Source organism: Leucoraja erinacea, unplaced genomic scaffold, assembly GCF_028641065.1.
Source record: "Leucoraja erinacea ecotype New England unplaced genomic scaffold, Leri_hhj_1 Leri_1323S, whole genome shotgun sequence".
Classification (NCBI taxonomy): domain Eukaryota; kingdom Metazoa; phylum Chordata; class Chondrichthyes; order Rajiformes; family Rajidae; genus Leucoraja; species Leucoraja erinaceus.
Window position 1 is genome coordinate 1 of NW_026575587.1, and position 19,012 is coordinate 19,012.

General features: G+C 51.1%; 1 protein-coding gene across 4 annotated transcripts; it reads left to right on the plus strand.

Moving 5' to 3' along the window:
* Positions 1-2,731: 2,731 nt before the first annotated feature.
* LOC129715689 (gastrula zinc finger protein XlCGF7.1-like) lies at positions 2,732-17,447 on the plus strand. Of its 4 annotated transcripts, none has more exons than XM_055665547.1 (4): positions 2,732-2,844; positions 3,822-3,945; positions 14,027-14,116; positions 14,618-17,447. In XM_055665547.1, the coding sequence occupies exon 4, from the start codon at positions 14,715-14,717 to the stop codon at positions 15,597-15,599; it is 885 nt and encodes a 294-aa protein (XP_055521522.1). In that variant the 5' UTR covers positions 2,732-2,844; positions 3,822-3,945; positions 14,027-14,116; positions 14,618-14,714; the 3' UTR covers positions 15,600-17,447. The 4 variants fall into 4 exon arrangements, with proteins under 4 accessions (XP_055521522.1, XP_055521523.1, XP_055521525.1 ...); XM_055665548.1 differs by having other exon boundaries at positions 2,751-2,850; XM_055665550.1 differs by lacking the exon at positions 14,027-14,116 and having other exon boundaries at positions 2,777-2,850.
* Positions 17,448-19,012: the final 1,565 nt, after the last annotated feature.

A 19,012-nucleotide genomic window follows, 5' to 3' on the forward strand; every position in this document is an offset into this window, starting at 1 on the left:
TCTATCGAGAGAAGAGAGCAGAGAGAGCGACAGAAAGAAGAGACAGAGAGGAGACACACACAGAGGGAAAAGGTGGGTGAGAGAGAGAGCGAGCACGAGAGACAAGGAAAGGAGGAGGGTGCGAAGAGAGACAGAAGAAGAGGAGAGGAAGAAAAAGAAGGAAAAAGGGAGGAGAGAGAGTGATAGAAAGAGAAAGGGAAGGAAGAGAGAAGGTGGAAGAGAGGTTCAACAGGGAGAAACGAGACTCATGAAAAAGAAGAAAAAAAGAAAAAGGAAAGCCTCCCTCCTGAGGAAGAAGCTCTCGGCTCTTCCCTTCCTCTGCCTCCCTCTCGTCTCGTCTCCTCTCTCTCTTCCTCTCTTTCCCCCTCTCCTCCCTATCCCTCCCATTCCCCACCCTCCTTCCTCCTTCTCTCTCCTCTCTTCCTCCTCTCCTCATCCTTCCCCTCTCTCATTCCCCTTTCTCCCTTCTTTCTCCCCTTTCCCTCTCCTCCCATACCCTCATCCTTTCTCCTCCCTTTTCCTTCATCTCTCTCTCCCCCCTTTTTCCTTCCCTCCCCTAATCTCCTCCACCTCTACTTCTGCCCTCCATCTCTCACCCCTCTCTCCCTCCCTTCGTCTCCTCTACCCTTTCCTCCGTCCTCTTCTCTCTCCTCTCCTCCTTCTCGTCTTCTCTCCTTCTGTCACTCCCCCCTCTCCCCCAAGAGGCCTATCTCTCCCACCTAAGAAGGTGTTATCCTCAAATCGTTCCTAACTCGCTGCTCCTTTTCTCCCCATGTTATTACAGAATCACTCCCCATCTGCTCCTAGAGGCAGAAATAGAGGCCACTTCGGGCCATCGAGTTCCACTTATGCCTCTCTCCCCTCTTCCCTTAGCTATCTCTTTTCCACCTAGATCATCCATTCTCCTGCCTTTCCTCCCGGCTAACTTTTCTCCGTACTACCCCGCACTATCTCTCAATCTATCTATCTCTGCCTTAAATGTATCCACTGATTTGTGGCAATGAATCCCACAGATTCACCACCCTCTGGCTGGAGAAATTCCTCCTCATCTCCTTCCTGAAGGAACATCCTTGAATTCTGAGGCTGTGCCCTCTGGTCCTCGACTCTCCCACAAGTGGAAACATCCTCTCCACATCCACTCTATCTCGGCCTTTCACTTTTCAGTAACGTTTCAATGTTCCCTTGTTTACCCATTGACTTGACCTCCACCGCCGTCTGTGGCAACGAATCCCACAGATTCCTCCAACCCGAAGGGATTTTATTTTTCATCCCTTCAGACCCTCCTTTCCCCTGACGGATGGTGGGAAGGATGCTTTTTGTGGGTGTAGTGGGAGAGAGAGAGAAAGAGGGAGAGGGGGGAGGAGGATGGGGGAGGGGAGAGAGAAAGACGATGGGAGGAGAGAAGAGGGAGAGAGGAAGGGGGAGAGAGGGAGAGGGAGTGAGAGAGAGAGGAGAGAGCTGGAGAGTGGGAGAAAGAGAGAGAGGGGGAGAGGGAGGAACAGGATAGAGGAGGAAGAGGGAGGGGAGGATAGAGAAGAGGAGGATCGGGAGAAAAGGAGGGGGGTAAGAGGGGGAGGGAAGAGTGAGGAGAGCGGAGGGGAGGGAGGGAGAAGGGACTCTGAAAGAGAAAAGGGAAGAGGAGTGAGAGGGGGAGGAGAGGAGGGAGAGATGAGGGGAGTTGTGTTGGGGGAAGGGGTGAGAGGGGGGGGAGGAAAGGGAAAGAGAGGGGGAAAGTCGGGGGTGAGATGGGAAGCGGGAATATGAGAGGGGGGTCCGAGTGGAAGAAGAAGGAGGATGGAGGGTGGGGGAAGAGAGAGCTTCATTCTGTTTGTTTCTTCCCTCAATCTCTCCTCCTCGTCCCCTCTTTCCTTCTTCTGTCCTCTGGATCCTCTCTCTGGCCATGTCCTTTTCCTGTCCTTAACTTTCTCCCCCCCTCTCTTTCTCTCTCTGCAGTCCCTTGCCTTCTCTACCGCTCCCTGCCCCCTTCCTACCTTTCCCCCCTTCACACAAGCCGCTCTCCCCCCCCCTCCTCATCTCACCCCTTTTTTTTTCTTCTCCTTTCTCTCTCACGTTTTTTCTTTTGTCCGTCTCTATTCTCCCCTCCCTTGTGCCCCGTCCCTCTCCCAATCCCCCTCCATCCTCTCCCCCTTCTTCTCTCTCAGCTCTGACCCTCTTATATCCCTCCCCTCCCCCTTTCTATTAACCCTCTCCCTCCTCCCACCCTCTCTATCTCCTCCCCTCTCCTTCCCTCCCCCTCTCTATCCTACCCCCTTCCCTCTCTCTCTCTCCTCCCCTATTTCCCTCCCTCTCTCCCTGAGCTCCTCCTCCCCCAATATCCCCCTCCTCTCATTTTCTCCCCTCTCCATCCTTCCCTCCTCCCCCATTACCCTACTCCCCTCCCGCTCTCCCCCATTCTCTATCTACCTCTCCCTCCCCTCCCCCTACTCTCTGCTACACCTCTCCCTCCATCCCCCTCTCTATCTATCCCTCTCCCTCCTTCCCCCTCTCTCTCCTCTCCCCCTCTCTCCTCCTGCCCTCTCTCTAGCGTACCCTCTCCCTCTCTCCTTCCCCCTCTCTATTTACTATCTCCTCTTCCATGTCCTCCCTCCCTCCCATCTCCCTCTTCCATCTCCTGAAGGAGCACGCGTTGAGTCCCGCGAAACGCGCTGACGTCGGGTGGCTTTGTGCGCGCTGACGTCGCAGGGTTGAATGTGTACGCGGTGACGTTTCAGGGTGTACGTGCTGACGCAGTCCGGGTGGGTCGGGTCGGGGCCAGCGTCATCTGTTCAAGACAAATATCTTTGGTTCAAGCTGCTGATCGTCGGCGACAGAGACAGAGACAGAGTGAGTGTGAGTGTGGGGGAAGAGGGAATGGGAGATGGAGGGAGGAAAAGAGAAGGAGAGAGAGGGGAGGGAGGGAGAGAGAGGTGGGGACAGAAGGATGGAGGGAGAGAGAAATGGAGAGAGGGAGAGCACAGGTGGCTGTTTCCCGAAATGTTTGAACATCTCTTCCTCTCGCTGTCTCTCTGTTCTCTCTCTCTCTCTCCTCTCTCCCCTTCCCCTTTCTGTCTCTGTCTCTCTGTCTCTTTCTCTCTCTGTCTCTCTGTCTCTCTGTATCGATTCTGTGTCTCTGTCTCTGTCTGTCTCTCTTTCTGTCTCTCTGTCTCTGTCTGTCTCTGTCTGTCTATTTCTGTATCTGTCTCCCTCTCCCTCTCTCTCTCCCTCTGTCTCCCTCTCCCTCTCTCTCCCTCTCTCTCCCTCTCTCTCCTCTCTCTCTGTCTCTGTCTCTGTCTCTCTGTCTCTCTCTCTCCTCTCTCTCTCTCTCTCCCTCTCTCCCCCTCTCTCTCTCTCTCTCTGTCTCTGTCTGTCTCTTTCTGTCTCTCCCTCTCTCTCTCTCTCCTCTCTCCCTCTCTCTCTCTCTCTCGCCTCTCCCCCCCCCTCTCCCCCCCCTCTCTCCCATCTCTCTCTCTGTCTCTGTCTCTGTCTCTGTGTCTGTCTCTCCCTCCCCCTCGCTCCCCCTCTTTCCCTCCCATATATCATACACCAACACATCTAACCTCGCCCATACTTTGACAGCTAGGCACCTGTTAAAGCAAAGCCACTGTTCGGTCTGAATGTCTGTTATATTTCAATTATTAGGCCTATTTTAGATATGTTAATTTTAATTTAAAATCTATATGTATTCATTCTGTTTTTATTAACTGCACTGACGGGAACTGGTTGATAAACAATTTTTCGTTTCTTCTGTGAATGACATTAGTTAAAATGACATTAAAGTAAATACTGAATACTGACTAAATACCTCTCTCTCCCCCTCTCAGGTAGCTACATCATTATTATCGGAGCGGATTTCAAGATTCGGACGGTCGATGTTAATGGGGAGAAGGTGAAGCTGTAGATCTGGGATCCCGCTGGGCAAGAACGATTCCGTACAATCACGTCTACGTAAGTTCAAACCCCCTCTCCCACCTCTCCCTCTCCTCCTCTCCCTCTCCTCCTCTCCTGGCTGATCTATCTCTCTCTCCTAGCCCCATCCACCTGCCTTTTCCCCATAACCCCTGCCACCAATCAACAATTAATCTACCTATCTCTGCCTAAATAAATTTCTCCTTATCTTCTTCCATTAATTCTGAGGCTGTGCCCTGTGGTCCTAGACTCCCCCACTAGTGGAAACATCCTCTCCACATCCACTCTATCCAGGCCTTTAACTGGTCGCTAAAGTTGCAATGAGGTCCCCCCCCCCCCCCCCCCGTTCTTCTGAACTCCAGCGAGTATAAGCCCAGCGCCGATTGTTGGTCATAGCGACGAAGTACAACGTAGCAAAGATGATCGGGTAGCAAGAGGATTGGGTAATGTTTAAAGTACATCAGAAGATAACCAAAAAGACTATACGGGGAGAAAAGATGAGGTACAAAGGTAAGCTAGCCAAGAATATAAAGCAGGATAGTAAAAGCTTCTTGAGGAATGTGAAGAGGAAAGAAAATAGTTAAGACCAAAGTTGGACCCTTAATGACCGAAAAGGTGAATCTATTATGGGGAACAAGGAAATGGCAGATGAGTTGAACAGGTACTTTGGATCTGTCTTCACTAAGGGGGACACAAACAATCTTCCTGATATAGTAGTGGCCAGAGGATCTGAGGTGACAGAGGAACTGAAGGATATCCACATTAGGCAGGAAATGGTGTTGGATAGACTGATGGGACTGAGGCTGATAAATCCCCAGGGCCTGATGGTCTGCATCCCAGGGTACTTAAGGAAGTGGCTCTAGAAATCGTGGATGCATTGGTGCTAATTTTCCACTGTTCTATAGACTCAGGATCAGTTCCTGGGGATTGGAGGGTAGCTAATGTTATCCCACTTTTTAAGAAAGGCAGGAGAGAGAAAACGGAATTATAGGCCAGTTAGCCTGAGTGGTGGTGGGGAAGATGCTGGAGTCAATTATAAAAGATGAGATAGCCGAACATTTGGATAGCAGTAACAGGATTGGTCCGAGTCAGCATGGATTTACGAAGGGGAAATCATGCTTGACTAATCTTCTGGAAATTTTTGAAGATGTAACTAGGAAAATGGACAAGGGAGAGCCAGTGGATGTAGTGTACCTGGACTTTCAGAAAGCATTTGATAAGGTCCCACATAGGAAATTAATGGGTAAAATTAGGGCACATGGTATTGGGGGTAGAGTGCTGACATGGATAGAGAAGTGCTTGGCAGACAGGAACCAAAGAGTAGGGATTAACGGGTCCCTTTCAGAATGGCAGGCAGTGACTCGTGGGGTACCGGAAGGCTTGGTGCTGGGACTACAGCTATTTACAATATACATCAATGATTTGGATGAAGGGATTCAAAGTAACATTAGCAAATTTACAGATGACACAAAGCTGGATGGCAGTGTGAACTGTGAGGAGGATGCTATGAGAATGCAGGGTGACTTGGACAGGTTGGGGGAGCGGGCAGATGCATGGCAAATGAAGTTTAACGCGGATAAATGTGAAGTTATCCACTTTGGTAGCAAAAGCAGGAAGGCAGATTACTATCTAAATGGCGTCAAGTTGGGAAAAGGGGGAGTACAACGGGATCTGGGGCTCCTTGTTCATCAGTCACTGAAAGTAAGCTTGCAGGTACCGCAGGCAGTGAAGAAAGCGAATGGCATGTTGGCCTTTATAACAAGATGAATTGAATTTAGGAGCAAAGAGGTCCTTCTGCAGTTGCACAGAGACCTAGTGAGACCACACCTGGAGTATTGTGTGCAGTTTTGGTCCCCTAATTTGAGGAAGGATATTCTTGCTATTGAGGGAGTGCAGCGTAGGTTTACAAGGTTAATTCCCGGGATGGCGGGACTGTCATATGCTGAGAGAATGGAGCAGCTGGGCTTGTACATTCAGGAGTTTAGAAGGACGAGAGGGTATCTCATTGAAACATATAAAATAGTTAAGGGTTTGGACACGCTAGAGGCAGGAAACATGTTCCCGATGTTGGGGGAGTCCAGAACCAGGGGCCACAGTTTAAGAATAAGGAGTAAAACATTTATAATGGAGACGAGGAAACACTTTTTCTCAAAGAGAGTTGTGAGTCTGTGGAATTCTCTGCCTCAGAGGGTCGTGGAGGCAGGTTCTCTGGATGCTTTCAAGAGAGAGTTAGATAGGGCTCTTAAAGATAGCGGAGTCAGGGGATATGGAACGGGGTATTAATTGGGGATGATCAGCCATGATTACATTGAATGGCAGTGCTGGCTCGAGGGGCCGAATGGCCTCCTCCTGCACCTATTGTCTATTGACAAACGCTCATCGTATGTTAACCCTCTCATTTCTGGGATTTGTTGGCGTGAACCTCCTCGGGACCCTCTCCAGAGCCGGCACATCCTTCCTCAGAAATGGGGCCCAAAATTGCTCTCAAATACTCCGAATGCGGCAGGACCAGCACCTTATAGAGCCTCAACATTACGTCCCTGATTTTGGAAACAAGTAACATTAGCAAATTTGCAGATGACACTAAGTTAGGTGGCAGTGTGAACTGTGAGGAGGATGCTATGCGAATGCAAGGTGACTTGGACAGGTTGGGGGAGTGGGCAGATGCAGTTTAATGTTGATAAACGTGAAGTTATCCACTTTGGCAGCAAAAACAGGAAGGCAGATTACTATCTGAATGGTGTCAAGTTGTGAAAAGGGGAAGTACAACAGGATCTGGGGGTCCTTGTTCATCAGTCACTGAAAGGAAGAATGCAGGTACAGCAGGCAGTGAAGACAGCGAATGGCATGTTGGCCTTTATAACAAGAGGAATCAAATATAGGAGCAAAGAGGTCCTTCTGCAGTTGTACAGGGCTCTAGGGAGACCACACCTGGAGTATTGTGTGCAGTTTTGGTCTCCAAATTTGAGGATGGACATTCTTGCTATTGAGGGAGGCAGCGTAGATTCACAAGGTTAATTCCGGGGTGGCGGGACTGTCGTATGTTGATAGAATGGAATGGCTGGGCTTGTATACTCTGGAATTTAGAAGGATGAGAGGGAATCTTATTGAAACCTATAAGATTATTAGGGGTTTGGGCACTCTAGAGGTAGGAAACATGTTCCTGATGTTGGGGTAGTCCAGAATCAGGGGTGACGCAGTTTAAGAATAAGGGGTCGTCCATTTAGAACGGAGATGAGGAAACACTTTTTCCTCACAGAGAGTTGTGAATCTGTGAAATTCTCTGCTTCAGAGGGCTGTGGAGGCAGGTTCTCTGGATACTTTCAAGAGAGAGCTAGATAGGGCTCTTAAAGATAGCGGAGTCAGGGGATATGGGGAGAAGAGAGGAACGGGGTACTGATTGTGGATGATCAGCCATGATCACAGTGAATGGCGGTGCTGGCTGGAAGGGCCGAATGGGCTACTCTTGCACGTGTGTTTATTGACTTGCAGATTAAGTTTTTGGGAAGTTCTCCCCCTCACTCCCCCCTCTCCCCTCAACCTCTTCCACTCCCTCTCCCTCCCCACAATAGAAATAATTTTATCGGGATGAATCACAGCACCGTTTAGGAACAGCTCCGTCCAAGATCCACAAGTAATCGCAGAGAGTTGTGTGGGAAGGAACTGCATTTGCTGGTTTACAACAAAAATAGATGCAAAGTGCTTAAGTAACTCAGCAGGTGAGGCACCATTTCTGGAGAACGTGGACAGGTACAAAGTGCTGCAGTAACTCAGCGGGTCAGGCAGCATCTCTGGAGAACGTGGACAGGTACAAAGTGCTGGAGTAACTCAGCGGGTCAGGCAGCATCTCTGGAGAACGTGGACAGGTACAAAGTGCTGGAGTAACTCAGCGGGTCAGGCAGCATCTGTGGAGAGAAGGAATGGGTGACGTTTTGACTCCAGACCCTTCTCCAGACCGATGTCAGGAGAGAGGAAGATACAGAGATAAGAAAGTGTTAGGTGTGAAAAGGAGACATCAAAGGAGTTCACGGGTTTTGTAAAATCATGAGAGGAATAGATCGGGTTGACGCACAGAGTCTCTTGCCCAGAGTAGGGGAATCGAGGACCAGAGGACATGGGTTTAAGGTGAGGGGGGGGGGAAGATGGACAGGTGCATGGATCATTCTAGAAAAGGGCCTCGACCTGAGATGTGACCCATTCCTTCTCTCCAGAGATGCTGCCTGACCCGCTGAGTTTCTCCAGCACTTTGTACCTGTCCACGTCCTCCAGAGATGCTGCCTGATCCGCTGAGTTACTCCAGCATTTTGTGTCTATCTTCAATTTTAAACCAGCATCTACAGTTCCTTGCCACACACTTAGAAACATAGAAAATAGGTGCAGGAGTAGACCATTCAGCCCTTCCAGCCAGCACAGCAATTCAATATGATCATGGCTGATCATCCGCAATCAGTTCCCCATTCCTGCTTTCTCCCCATATCCCTTGATTCCGTTAGCCCCAAGAGCTAAATCTAACTCTCTTGTGAAAGCATCCAGAAAATTGGCCTGCACTGCCTTCTGAGGCAGAGAATCCCACAGATTCACAACTCTCTGGGTGGAAAATGTTCTCCTCATCTCAGTCCTATATGGCCGACCCCTTATTCTTAAATTGTGTGTTGCTCTGGTTCTGGACTCTCCCAACATCGGGAACATTTTTCCTGCATCTAGCCTGTCCAAACCCTAAAGAATTTTACACGTTTCTATGAGATGCCTTCTCATCCTTCTAAATTCCAGTGAATATAAGCGCAGTCGGCCAATTCTTTCATCATATGTAGTTTAGTTTACTGTCACATGTACCAAGGGAGATTGCGTGCTATCCAGTCAGTGGAAAGACTGCACATGTACCAGCTGTCTGTGCAGAGTTTGCAAGTTCTCCCCGTGACCTGCGTGGGTTTTTCCGGGCCCCGGTTTCCTCCCACACTCCAAAGACTTGCAGGTTTGTAGGTTAATTGGCTTAGTCCACATGTAAATTGTCCCTAGTGTGTGTCGGATGGTGTTTGTTTGCGGGCAATCGCTGGTCGGCGCGGACTCGGTGGGCCGAAGGGCCTGTTTCCTTGCTGTATCTCCAACAGGCGCTTGGACTTTCAACAAACACCCACTTACCTCGGCGTACAGCTGGACAGGTCGCTTACATTTCGTCAACACCTGGCTGGTCTCCGCGACAATGTCATGGCACGTTGTGGCCTCATCCAACGCCTGGCAGGGACAAGTTGGGAAGCCAGCCCATCAACTCTTCACACCTTGCCTTAGCTCTTGTGTATGCCCCAGCTGAGTACTGCGCACCTGTATGGAGTAGACGTAGACATACTAGCCTGGTAGACACGAGCCTGAACAGCACCTTGCGAACCATCACTGGGTGCCTTCAACGTACTCCAGTCGAGCAGCTCCCTATACTTGTAGGCATTCCGCCTGCAGGGATCCAAAGGCAAGCAGCAACTCTGGCACTATCTTGTCGTGCCATGGACCCAGATCACCTGCTCCATCAGGCTATCAGTAGAGAGCAGAGAACTTTGAGGGTATGAGTGAATTGGCAAAGATTCTTAAAGGGTTGACGGTGGATATGCAATGGAAGGCATTTAAAGACTGCATGGATGAACTACAACAATTGTTCATCCCAGTTTGGCAAAAGAATAAATCAGGGAAGGTAGTGCACCCGTGGATATCAAGGGAAATCAGGGATAGTATCAAAACAAAAGATGAAGCATACAAATTAGCCAGAAAAAGCAGCCTACCTGCGGCTGGGAGAAATTCAGAGTCCAGCAGAGGAGGACAAAGGGCTTAATTAGGAAAAGTGAAAATAGATTATGAAAGAAAATTGGCAGGGAACATAAAAACTGACTGTAAACGTTTTTGTAGATATGTGAAGAGAAAAAGATTAGTTAAAACAAATGTAGGTTGAACAGTCAGAAACAGGTGAATTGATCATGGGGAACAAGGACATGGCAGACCAATTGAATGACTACTTTGAATGGTTCTGTCTTCACTAAGGAAGACATAAATAATCTGCCGGAAATAGCAGGGGACCGGGTATCAAATGAGATGAAGGAACTGAGTGAAATCCAGGTTAGTCGGGAAGTGATGTTAGATAAATTGAATGGATTAAAGGGCGATAAATCCCCCAGGGCCAGATAGGCTGCATCCCAGAGTACTAAAGGAAGTAGCCCCAGAAATAGTGGATAATTTGTCAAAACTCTTTCGATTCTGGAGTAGTTCCTGAGGATTGGAGGGTAGCTAATGTAACCCCACTTTAAAAAAAAGGAGGGAGAGAGAAAATGGGGAATAATAGACCAGTTAGTCTAACATCGGTAGTGGGGAAAATGCTAGTCAGTTATTAAAGATGGGATAGCAGCACATTTGGAAAGTGGTGAAATCATTGGACAAAGTCAGCATGGATTTATGAAAGGGAAGTCGTGTCTGATGAATCTTACAGACTTTTTCGAGGATGTAACTAGTAGAGTGGATAAGGGTTACATCTGGACTTTCAGAAGGCTTTCGACAAGGTCCCACATAAGAGATTAGTATGCAAACTTAAAGGAAACAGTATTGGGGGTTCAGTATTGACGTGGATAGAGAACTGGCTGGCAGACAGGAAACAAAGAGTAGGAGTAAATGGGTCCTTTCACAATGGCAGGCAGTGACTAGTGGGGTACCGCAAGTCTCAGTGTTGGGACCCCAGTTATTTACAATATAAATGATTTGGACGAGGGAATTGAATGCAACAACCTCAAGTTTGCAGATTACACGAAGCTGGGGGGCAGTGTTAGCTTTGAGGAGGATGCTAGGAGGCTGCAAGGTGACATGGATAGGTTGGGTGAGTGGGCAAATGCATGGCAGATGCAGTATAATGTGGATAAATGTGAGGTTATCCACTTTGGTAGCAAGAACAGGAAAGTAGACTATTATCTGAATGGTGGCCGATTAGGAAAAGGGGAGATGCAACGAGACCTGGGTGTCATGGTATACCAGTCATTGAAAGTAGGCATGCAGGTGCAGCAGGCAGTGAAGAAAGCGAATGGTATTCATAGCAAAGGGATTTGTGTATAGGAGCAGGGTTCTACTGCAGTTGTACAGGGTCTTGGTGAGACCACACCTGGAGTATTGCATACAGTTTTGGTCTCCTAATCTGAGGAAAGACATTCTTGCCATAGAGGTAATACAGATAAAGTTCACCAGACTGATTCCTGGGATGGCAGGACTTTCATATGAAGAAAGACTGGATAGACTCGGCTTGTACTTGCTAGAATTTAGAAGATTGAGGGGGGATCTTATAGAAACGTACAAACTTCTTAAGTGGTTGGACAGGTTAGATGCAGGAAGATTGTTCGCGATGTTGGGGAAGTCCAGAACAAGGGGTCATAATTTAAGGATAAGGGGGAAGTCTTTTAGGACCGAGATGAGAAAAACATTTTTCACACAGTGGTGAATCTGTGGAATTCTCTGCCACAGAAGGTAGTTGAGGCCAGTTCATTGGCTATATTTAAGAGGGAGTTAGATGTGCGCCCTTGTGGCTAAAGGGACCAGGTGGTATGGAGAGAAGGCAGGTACAGGATACTGAGTTGGATGATCAGCCATGATCATATTGAATAGCGGTGCAGGCTCGAAGGGCCGAATGGCCTACTCCTCCACCTATTTTCTATGTTTCTAAGTGGTCACAGGAGTGGGAGGCAACCTCATCTCCGTTACACAGTTACACCTCTTCACCAGATAAAAGCTGTCCACGGTCTGAGCTCCCCAGAGGAGCATGGGTGAAGCTGAACAGACTTGGTACTGGAGTTGGGCGTTTCAATGCCAGCATGTGGAGATGGGGGCTCCCTCCGACAGAGCCCAGCCTGTGAATGTGGAGCAGAACAACAGACAGCCAACCATGTCATCTCTGGGGGCCCGCTCTACCACCCACGAAATGGAGCTGTGTCAGGGCCTGGCAGGCAGACATTGACGCCAACAGAGACAACAACCTGGCTGCTCAACACCGGCTTGAGATATAACTATTCCTTTGGTTTATGTTTCACTCTCAAGAAGAAGTAGTAGAAGCGCCCCCTTTTGGTTGATGGTCGCGGTGCAGCATCTCTGGTCCACCGACTGTAGCGCCCCCTAACGGCGATGGACCGCGGTGCACCGTCTTTGTAACTCTGTCGGCCGCGCCCCCTGTCGGTGGGAGGCCGCAGTGCAGCGTCTATGGTCAGCTGGCCGCATCGCCCCCTGGCGGCAGGAGGGTTGAGTTTAGTTTATTGTCACGAATGAAAAGCTGATGGACAACACATGATTACAATCGATCCGTCCGCAGTGTACGGATACGGGATGAAGGGAATAACGTTGAGTGCATGACTTGTGTGATTCCAGCGCGGAGACAAGGTTTCTCCCTGTATAAGGTCACAAGTGATAGGAGCTAAATTAGGCCATTCGGCCCATCAAGTCTACACCGCCATTCACACAGGGAGTTGTGAATCTGTGGAATTCTCTACCTCAGAGGGCAGTGGAGCCCAATAAGAGAGTTTGGTATTCCGAAAATTGCAAGTAATCATTGATTTGTCAAAGGTCATTTGCTATAAAGAAAAAGCGAACGAAGCGCTGGCTGTATAATCTGTGTATAAATTCTTATCATTATTCATAATTTATGTCTAAAAATATGTTTAATCTGAGGAGCGGGGATGCCAGGTTGGGGGTTGAGCAGGGTGTAACAGCGAGAGAGAGAGAGGGGGCAGATGCGAGTGGGTGACGGGGAGAGACATTCTCGGCTGCTGCGCGCATACAGACCCGCACCTCATACGCAGCCAGGATCCAACCCGGGTCCCCAACGCAGCAAGCAGCAACCGAACTGTCACTGGACCGTCCCCGTCCTCACGAGTGTCCCATGCACGCCAGGGGGGTAGCCGGAGATGACCGGGGTGACCCAGGACCTACGGGATACCGGCCCGGAGCAGCGGTGGCCCCAGGCCCACAGCCAGCGTGGAGAAGCGCAAACCCCAGCGCAATCCCGTTCCAACTCCCGAGGAACCCATTCCCCGACGAGCCGGGGACCGCCAGCCGCACTCGCCACCCCACCCAGCGGCCGCCGGCCAACTCCCCCAGACACCAGCCATCAACGGGGGGCACAAAACGCTGCAGCAACTCAGCGGGACAGGCAGCATCCCCCGAGAAAGGAATGGGTATCGTTTCGGATCGAGCCCCTTCTCCAGCGATGTTGCCTGACCCGCAGAGCCACGGCAGCATACCGTGCGCATCCCCACCAATGACCGGCACTCGGCCCATGCCGGCACCGAGGTGACCAACCGGCAGCCACTGGACAACGCGAGAGGCACAGCCGATGGTCCCCGGCCTGCCCAGGAATAGGCCCCTGGGAGCTGGAGCAGAGCCGCGCCGGAGCCAGCTTCCCCCCCTCCCCCTCCAACGCGCTGGCTGCAAGTCCGGGGCCGGTGCCCCACCAGTCCAGGGCTGCCGACCAACCCGGCGCGACAGGCTGGAGTCCGTGCCTTCTCCTTACGCCGGCTGCAAGCCCGGGGCCGCCACTGCCGGAGGGGACGGGGACGGCCCAGCAGCAACTCAACAGCACCCCCAGTGCCGGAGACGCGGGCCCAACCATGGGTGAAACGCAGACCTGCACCCACACAGCAGCACAGCCGGCGAGGATGTTTATAGCGAGTGACCTATGACCTGGGCTGGTGCAGTCGGCCCGAAATGTCACCTATTTCCTTCGTTCCATAGATGCTGCTGCACCCGCTGAGTTTCTCCAGCAATTTTGTGTACCTTCACTTATTCACTGGATGTTTTCAAGACTAGATTTTCAAGTTAGATTTGGCTCTAAGGTTAATGGAATCAAGGAATGTGGGGAAAAAGTAGGAACGGGGTACTTAGATTCTGGATGATCAGCCATGATGATATGGTGGTGCTGGCTCGAAGGGCTGAATGGCCGACTCCTGCACCTACTGCCTGTTACCGTCTGCCAACTAACAATGATCTATACATTTTCCTTGAACTCCACACCCTTTGTCCTGTTTTCACTCCTTACACTTCCTTATCTCTGTACCTCCCATCAGACTGAAAAACGGTCTCAACCCGAAACGTCACGTATTCCCTCTCTCCACAGAAGCTGCCCGACCCGCTGAGTGACTCCAGCATTGTGCGACCTTCTTCCCATGATGCATGCCGCCCCCACGTGACTCGGCGCAATGGCACGGTGCGTGTACGGTAGTCTCCCTCGGATTGGCGGTGACGTCAGCATGCTGGTCATGCAGCCCCCCCTTCTCCCACTTGCTTCCTCACCCCTCTCTTCTCCACTTACACCTCCTCTCACCCCCTCACTCAACTCCATATCCCCCCCACTCTCCCCTCATAACTCCGCCCCCTTCTCCCCCTCCCACCCTCCTCACCCCATCACTAAACTCCCTCTCCCCCCTGTGCTCTCCCCTCATAACCCCACTCCCTTCGCCCCCTCCCCTCACTTCCACCATCCTCATTCTCCTTCCCCATTTCCCCCCCTTGCCTCCTCATCACCTTTCCCCCCTCCTATCAACCCCATTCACCCCCCCTCCTCCCCCACTACCCTCTACCTTACCCCCTGTTCCCGTCCCCATCCTCCCCCTCCCCCCCCGCTCCCCCCTTCAAGCACCAGTAATGTTCACATGTTAGTAATGTCCTGTTTGGCAGCTTGTTGAAGCGCTGTGTTCCCCTCCTGCAGGGTTTAGGAGCCGTTGCTTTGAGGGCGGCCAGGGTGCCGGTGAGCCCCCCTCCCATCTGCTCGGTGTGCGGGCTGAGCTTCGAGGGGCTGAGCTTCAATGGAGGACCACATGGCGGGGCACAACAAGGAGAAACGTTATGAGTGTGATGTGTGTGGCAAGGCCTGGCAGTTCCCAAGCCTGCTGGAGGCCCACCGGCGGGTGCACACGGGAGAACGCCCCTTTGACTGCTCCACATGCGGCAAGACCTTTACCCAGTCGTCGAGCCTGCAGGTGCACCAGCGGGTACACAGCAGTGAGCGGCCCTTCACCTGCTCCGACTGCGGCAAAGGCTTCAAGTCGTTGACAGACCTGAAGCAGCACCGGCATGTGCACACCGGGGAGCGGCCCTACACCTGCAATGACTGCGGCAAGGGCTTCACACGCTTCGGCAACCTGCTGGTGCACCAGCGCACCCACACTGGAGAGCGCCCCTACACCTGCACCCAGTGCGGCAAGGGCTTCACCCACTCCAGCAACCTGTTGTATCACCAGCGCACCCACACCGGAGAGCGTCCCTATACCTGCGCTCAGTGCGGAAAGGGCTTCACCCAGTCCAGCAACCTGCTCGAGCACCAGCGCACCCACACCGGCGAGCGGCCCTACACCTGTACCCAATGCGGCAAGGGCTTCACCAGCTCCACCAGGCTGCTGTCCCACCAGCGGGTGCACGCCGGCGACCGTCCCATCCGCAGACTGGTGTGTAGAGAGCGCTTTGCCATGGCCTCCCACACCGTGTCTCACCAGCACGTGCACACCAGTGGCCAGCCCTACAACTGCCCGTACTGCGGTGAGGCGTTTGACAGCTCGCGGGAGTTGCGGAAGCACCGGCGGGCCCACGCCGGCGAGCGGCTGCTCCCACTGCAGCAAGCGTTTCAAGAGCATACGGAGACTGCGGGAGCACCAGCGGATACACACAGGAGGGAGACCCTTTGTGTACGCTGAGTGTGGCAAGGGTTTTACACACATGTCCAGTCTGTGGCAGCACAGGTGTACCTTCAGCGTTGAGTTTCCCTTCACCTGCCCATCCTGTGGTAAGGGCTTCACCCGGCTTGACCACCTGCTGGAGCACCGGTGGCTCCACATCAGCCAGTGCCCCTTCACCTGCCCGCTGTATTGCAAGGCCTTTGCCCACACCTCCAGCCTGCTGGCACACCGCAACATTGTTAGGCGCTGTTTAGGTACACACAAAAAGCTGGAAGGGATGGGTAATACTCTAGTCGAGACCCTTCTTCAGCCTCGACCCGAAAAATCACCCATTCTCTCCAGAGATGCTGCCCGTCCCGTTAAGTTACTCCAGCATTTTGTGTTCTTTTTTGAAAACCAGCATCTGCAGTTCCTTGATTTTAAGCCATTCTGGTTGACCATCTCTGCACCTTCCCCAAAGCCTCCACATCAGTCCTGTAATGGAGTAACTAGAACTGTATACAATACTCCAAATGCTACCTGACCAATATCCCTTAAAGCTGCACATATACATTCCTCTCTCCTTATCTCACACCCTTTTACCTCCTTATTTTCTCTCGTCTCTGTCACTTACTCCACTCATCTGCCGATCACCCCCTCATCTGTTAACATAGTGTCAGTCTGAAGAAGGGTCCCGACCCGAAATGTCACCTATCCATGTTCTCCACAGATGCTGCCTGACCCGCTGAGTTACTCCAGCACTCTGAAACGTCACTTATCCATGTTCTCCACATATGCTACCTGACCCATCGAGTTACTGCAGCACTTTGTGTTAGAGTGATACAATGTGGAAACAGGACCTTCGGCCCAAGTTGCCCACAGCGACCAACATGTCCCAGCTACACTAGTCCCACCTGCCTGCGTTTGGTCCATATCCCCCCCAAACTCGTCCTATCCATGTACCTGTCCAACTGTTTCTTAAACGTTGGGATAGTCCCTGCCTCAACTACCTCCTCCGGCAGCTTGTTCCATACACCCACCCAAAAGTTACCCCTCAGATTCCTATTGAATATTTTCCCTTCACTTTGAACCCATGTCGCCTGACCCTCGATTCCCTCACTCTGGGCAAGAGATTATGTGCATCTAACTAAATTGTGTTCGATGCAGGATTCCAGCATCTGCAATTTTTTGTGTCTCCTTCACCTTTATCCACCTATCACTTCTGAAGAGGGGTCTCAACCTGAAACGTCACCCATCCCTTCTCTCTAGAGATGCTGCCGGTCCCGCTGAGTTACTCCAGCATTTTGTGTCCGCCTATCACTTGCCAGGCTTTATCCCGCCCCCATCTCTCTTTTCCAGCTTCTTTCCCCCACCCTCTCCAATCAGTCTGAAGAAGGGCTCCGACTCTAAACGTTGTTCCAGGTGCGACAGAGGTTCACCTGCATCTCCTCCAACCTCATCTATTGCATCCGCTGCTCTAGATGTCAGCTGATCTACACGGGTGAGACCAAGCGTAGGCTTGGCGATCATTTCGCCGAACACCTCCGTTCGGTCCGCATTAACGAACCTGACCTCCCGGTGGCTCAGCACTTCAACTCCCCCTCCCATTCCATATCCGACCTCTCTGTCCTGGGCCTGCTCCATGGCCAGAATGAGCACCACTGGACGGAATTGGAGGAACAGCACCTCATATTCCACTTGGGGAGTCTGCATCCCGGTGGCATGAACATTGAATTCTCCCAATTCTGTAAGCCCTTGCTGTCTCCTCCCCTTCCTAGCTCTCTCTCAGGCCTCTGGCTCCTCCTCCTTTTTTCCTTTCTTCTCCCCGCCCGCTCCCCCCCCCCCCCCCCCATCAGTCTGAAGAATGGTTTCGGCCCGAAACGTTGCCTATTTCCTTCACTCCATACATGCTGCTGCACCCACTGAGTTTCTCCAGCATTTTTATGTACCTTCAAAACATCGTCTCTCCATTCCCTCTAAAGTGGTGGAGGAACTCAGTGGGTCAGGCCGCATGTGTAGAGGGAAGAGAATCTAAGGCAAACATCCTAGAACGGAGCAAGATCGTCCACTCCTGCAAAATCCAATGGACTGACTGGAAGTACGCAACGCCATTTTAGTAATCCGACCCTATCTTTGACCCGACTCGACTTCAATTATGCGTTCAGTAAAAACGGCACATTCCTTCTACAGGGAGGAACTGTAGGTGCTGGTTTATAACGAAGACAGACACAAAAGGCAGGAGTAACTCAGCGGATCAGGCAGCAACTGTGGAGAGAAGGAATAGGTGATATTTCAGGTCGACATTTTCGTTAGCTGCAATGACCCTTTTCAGCTATGGAAAAGGTCGACCCGAAATATCACCTATTCCTTCTCTTTAGAAATACTGTCTGATCTGCTGAGGTACTGGGCGATGTCACTTTCATTTTCCCGGACGGGTGCAGGGGGACCCGAATGCTGCAAAAAAAAAAAACCCTTTGTGTTCGTCAACAGCCGTCTTAGCATGACATGAAGTGTAAGTAGACTACAAGCTGCCTAACTGTGCCTGTCTTAGCTGGGTGTAAACATTTTTTGTTACCTATTTTGTATAATTTCTCTCTCTCCGCCCCCTCCCTAACTCTGGAAAGTTGGAAACCCAGCAAAGGTTGAGGAGTGTCACTCCTGTTAACGCGGTATTGTCTTTTATTTTAAATAAAACCCATCCCACAATACGATTTTTTTCTTGAAGTGTGGGTGTAAATAATCCACTGCATATACCTGCCCCCAGCCAAACGTTTTTGGGGGTGTGTTTTTAAACATTGCGGGACCAGGGTTTGTTTTTAGAAAGAAGGTAAAGACAAAATGGTGGAGTTACTCAGCGGGCCAGGCAGCATCTCTGGAGAGAAGGAATGGTTGGCGTTTCGGGCCAAGACCCTTCTTCAGGCACGTTGTTTTAAGAGCGAACGTGTGGGCAGACGGACAACGATGAAACGCGGAATAGGTGACATTTTTGGTCGAGACCCTTCTTCAGACTGACGATCAAGGGGAAGGGAAACGGGAGATATAGGCATATCTTCCATTTATTTGTCCTTGCTACCGTCTATATCTCTTGTTCCTCTTTCCCCAGACTCAGTCTGAGAAGGGTCTCGACCCGAAATGTCGTATATTACACTCTGACCGTTGCTTTCGCCCGTCTGTCCGCTCGTTCGCTCATTCTTGGTGCCGGCGCTTCTCCCCTCAGACTCTGCCAAACAAAAACGCACACAGAAACACAGGAACTCACACACAGAAACACACACACACATACACACACAGGATGTCCCGCAGATTGGTGCAGGCCGAGACCAGGAGCAGGGCAAAGGATGACATCAAACGGGTCACGGCAGCTATTGAAAAAGTACGGAAATGGTAAGGGGGAAATTAAAACAGAAGACACCCGAAGGAAATAGATGCTTAACAAAAAAAAGGTGAGCGGC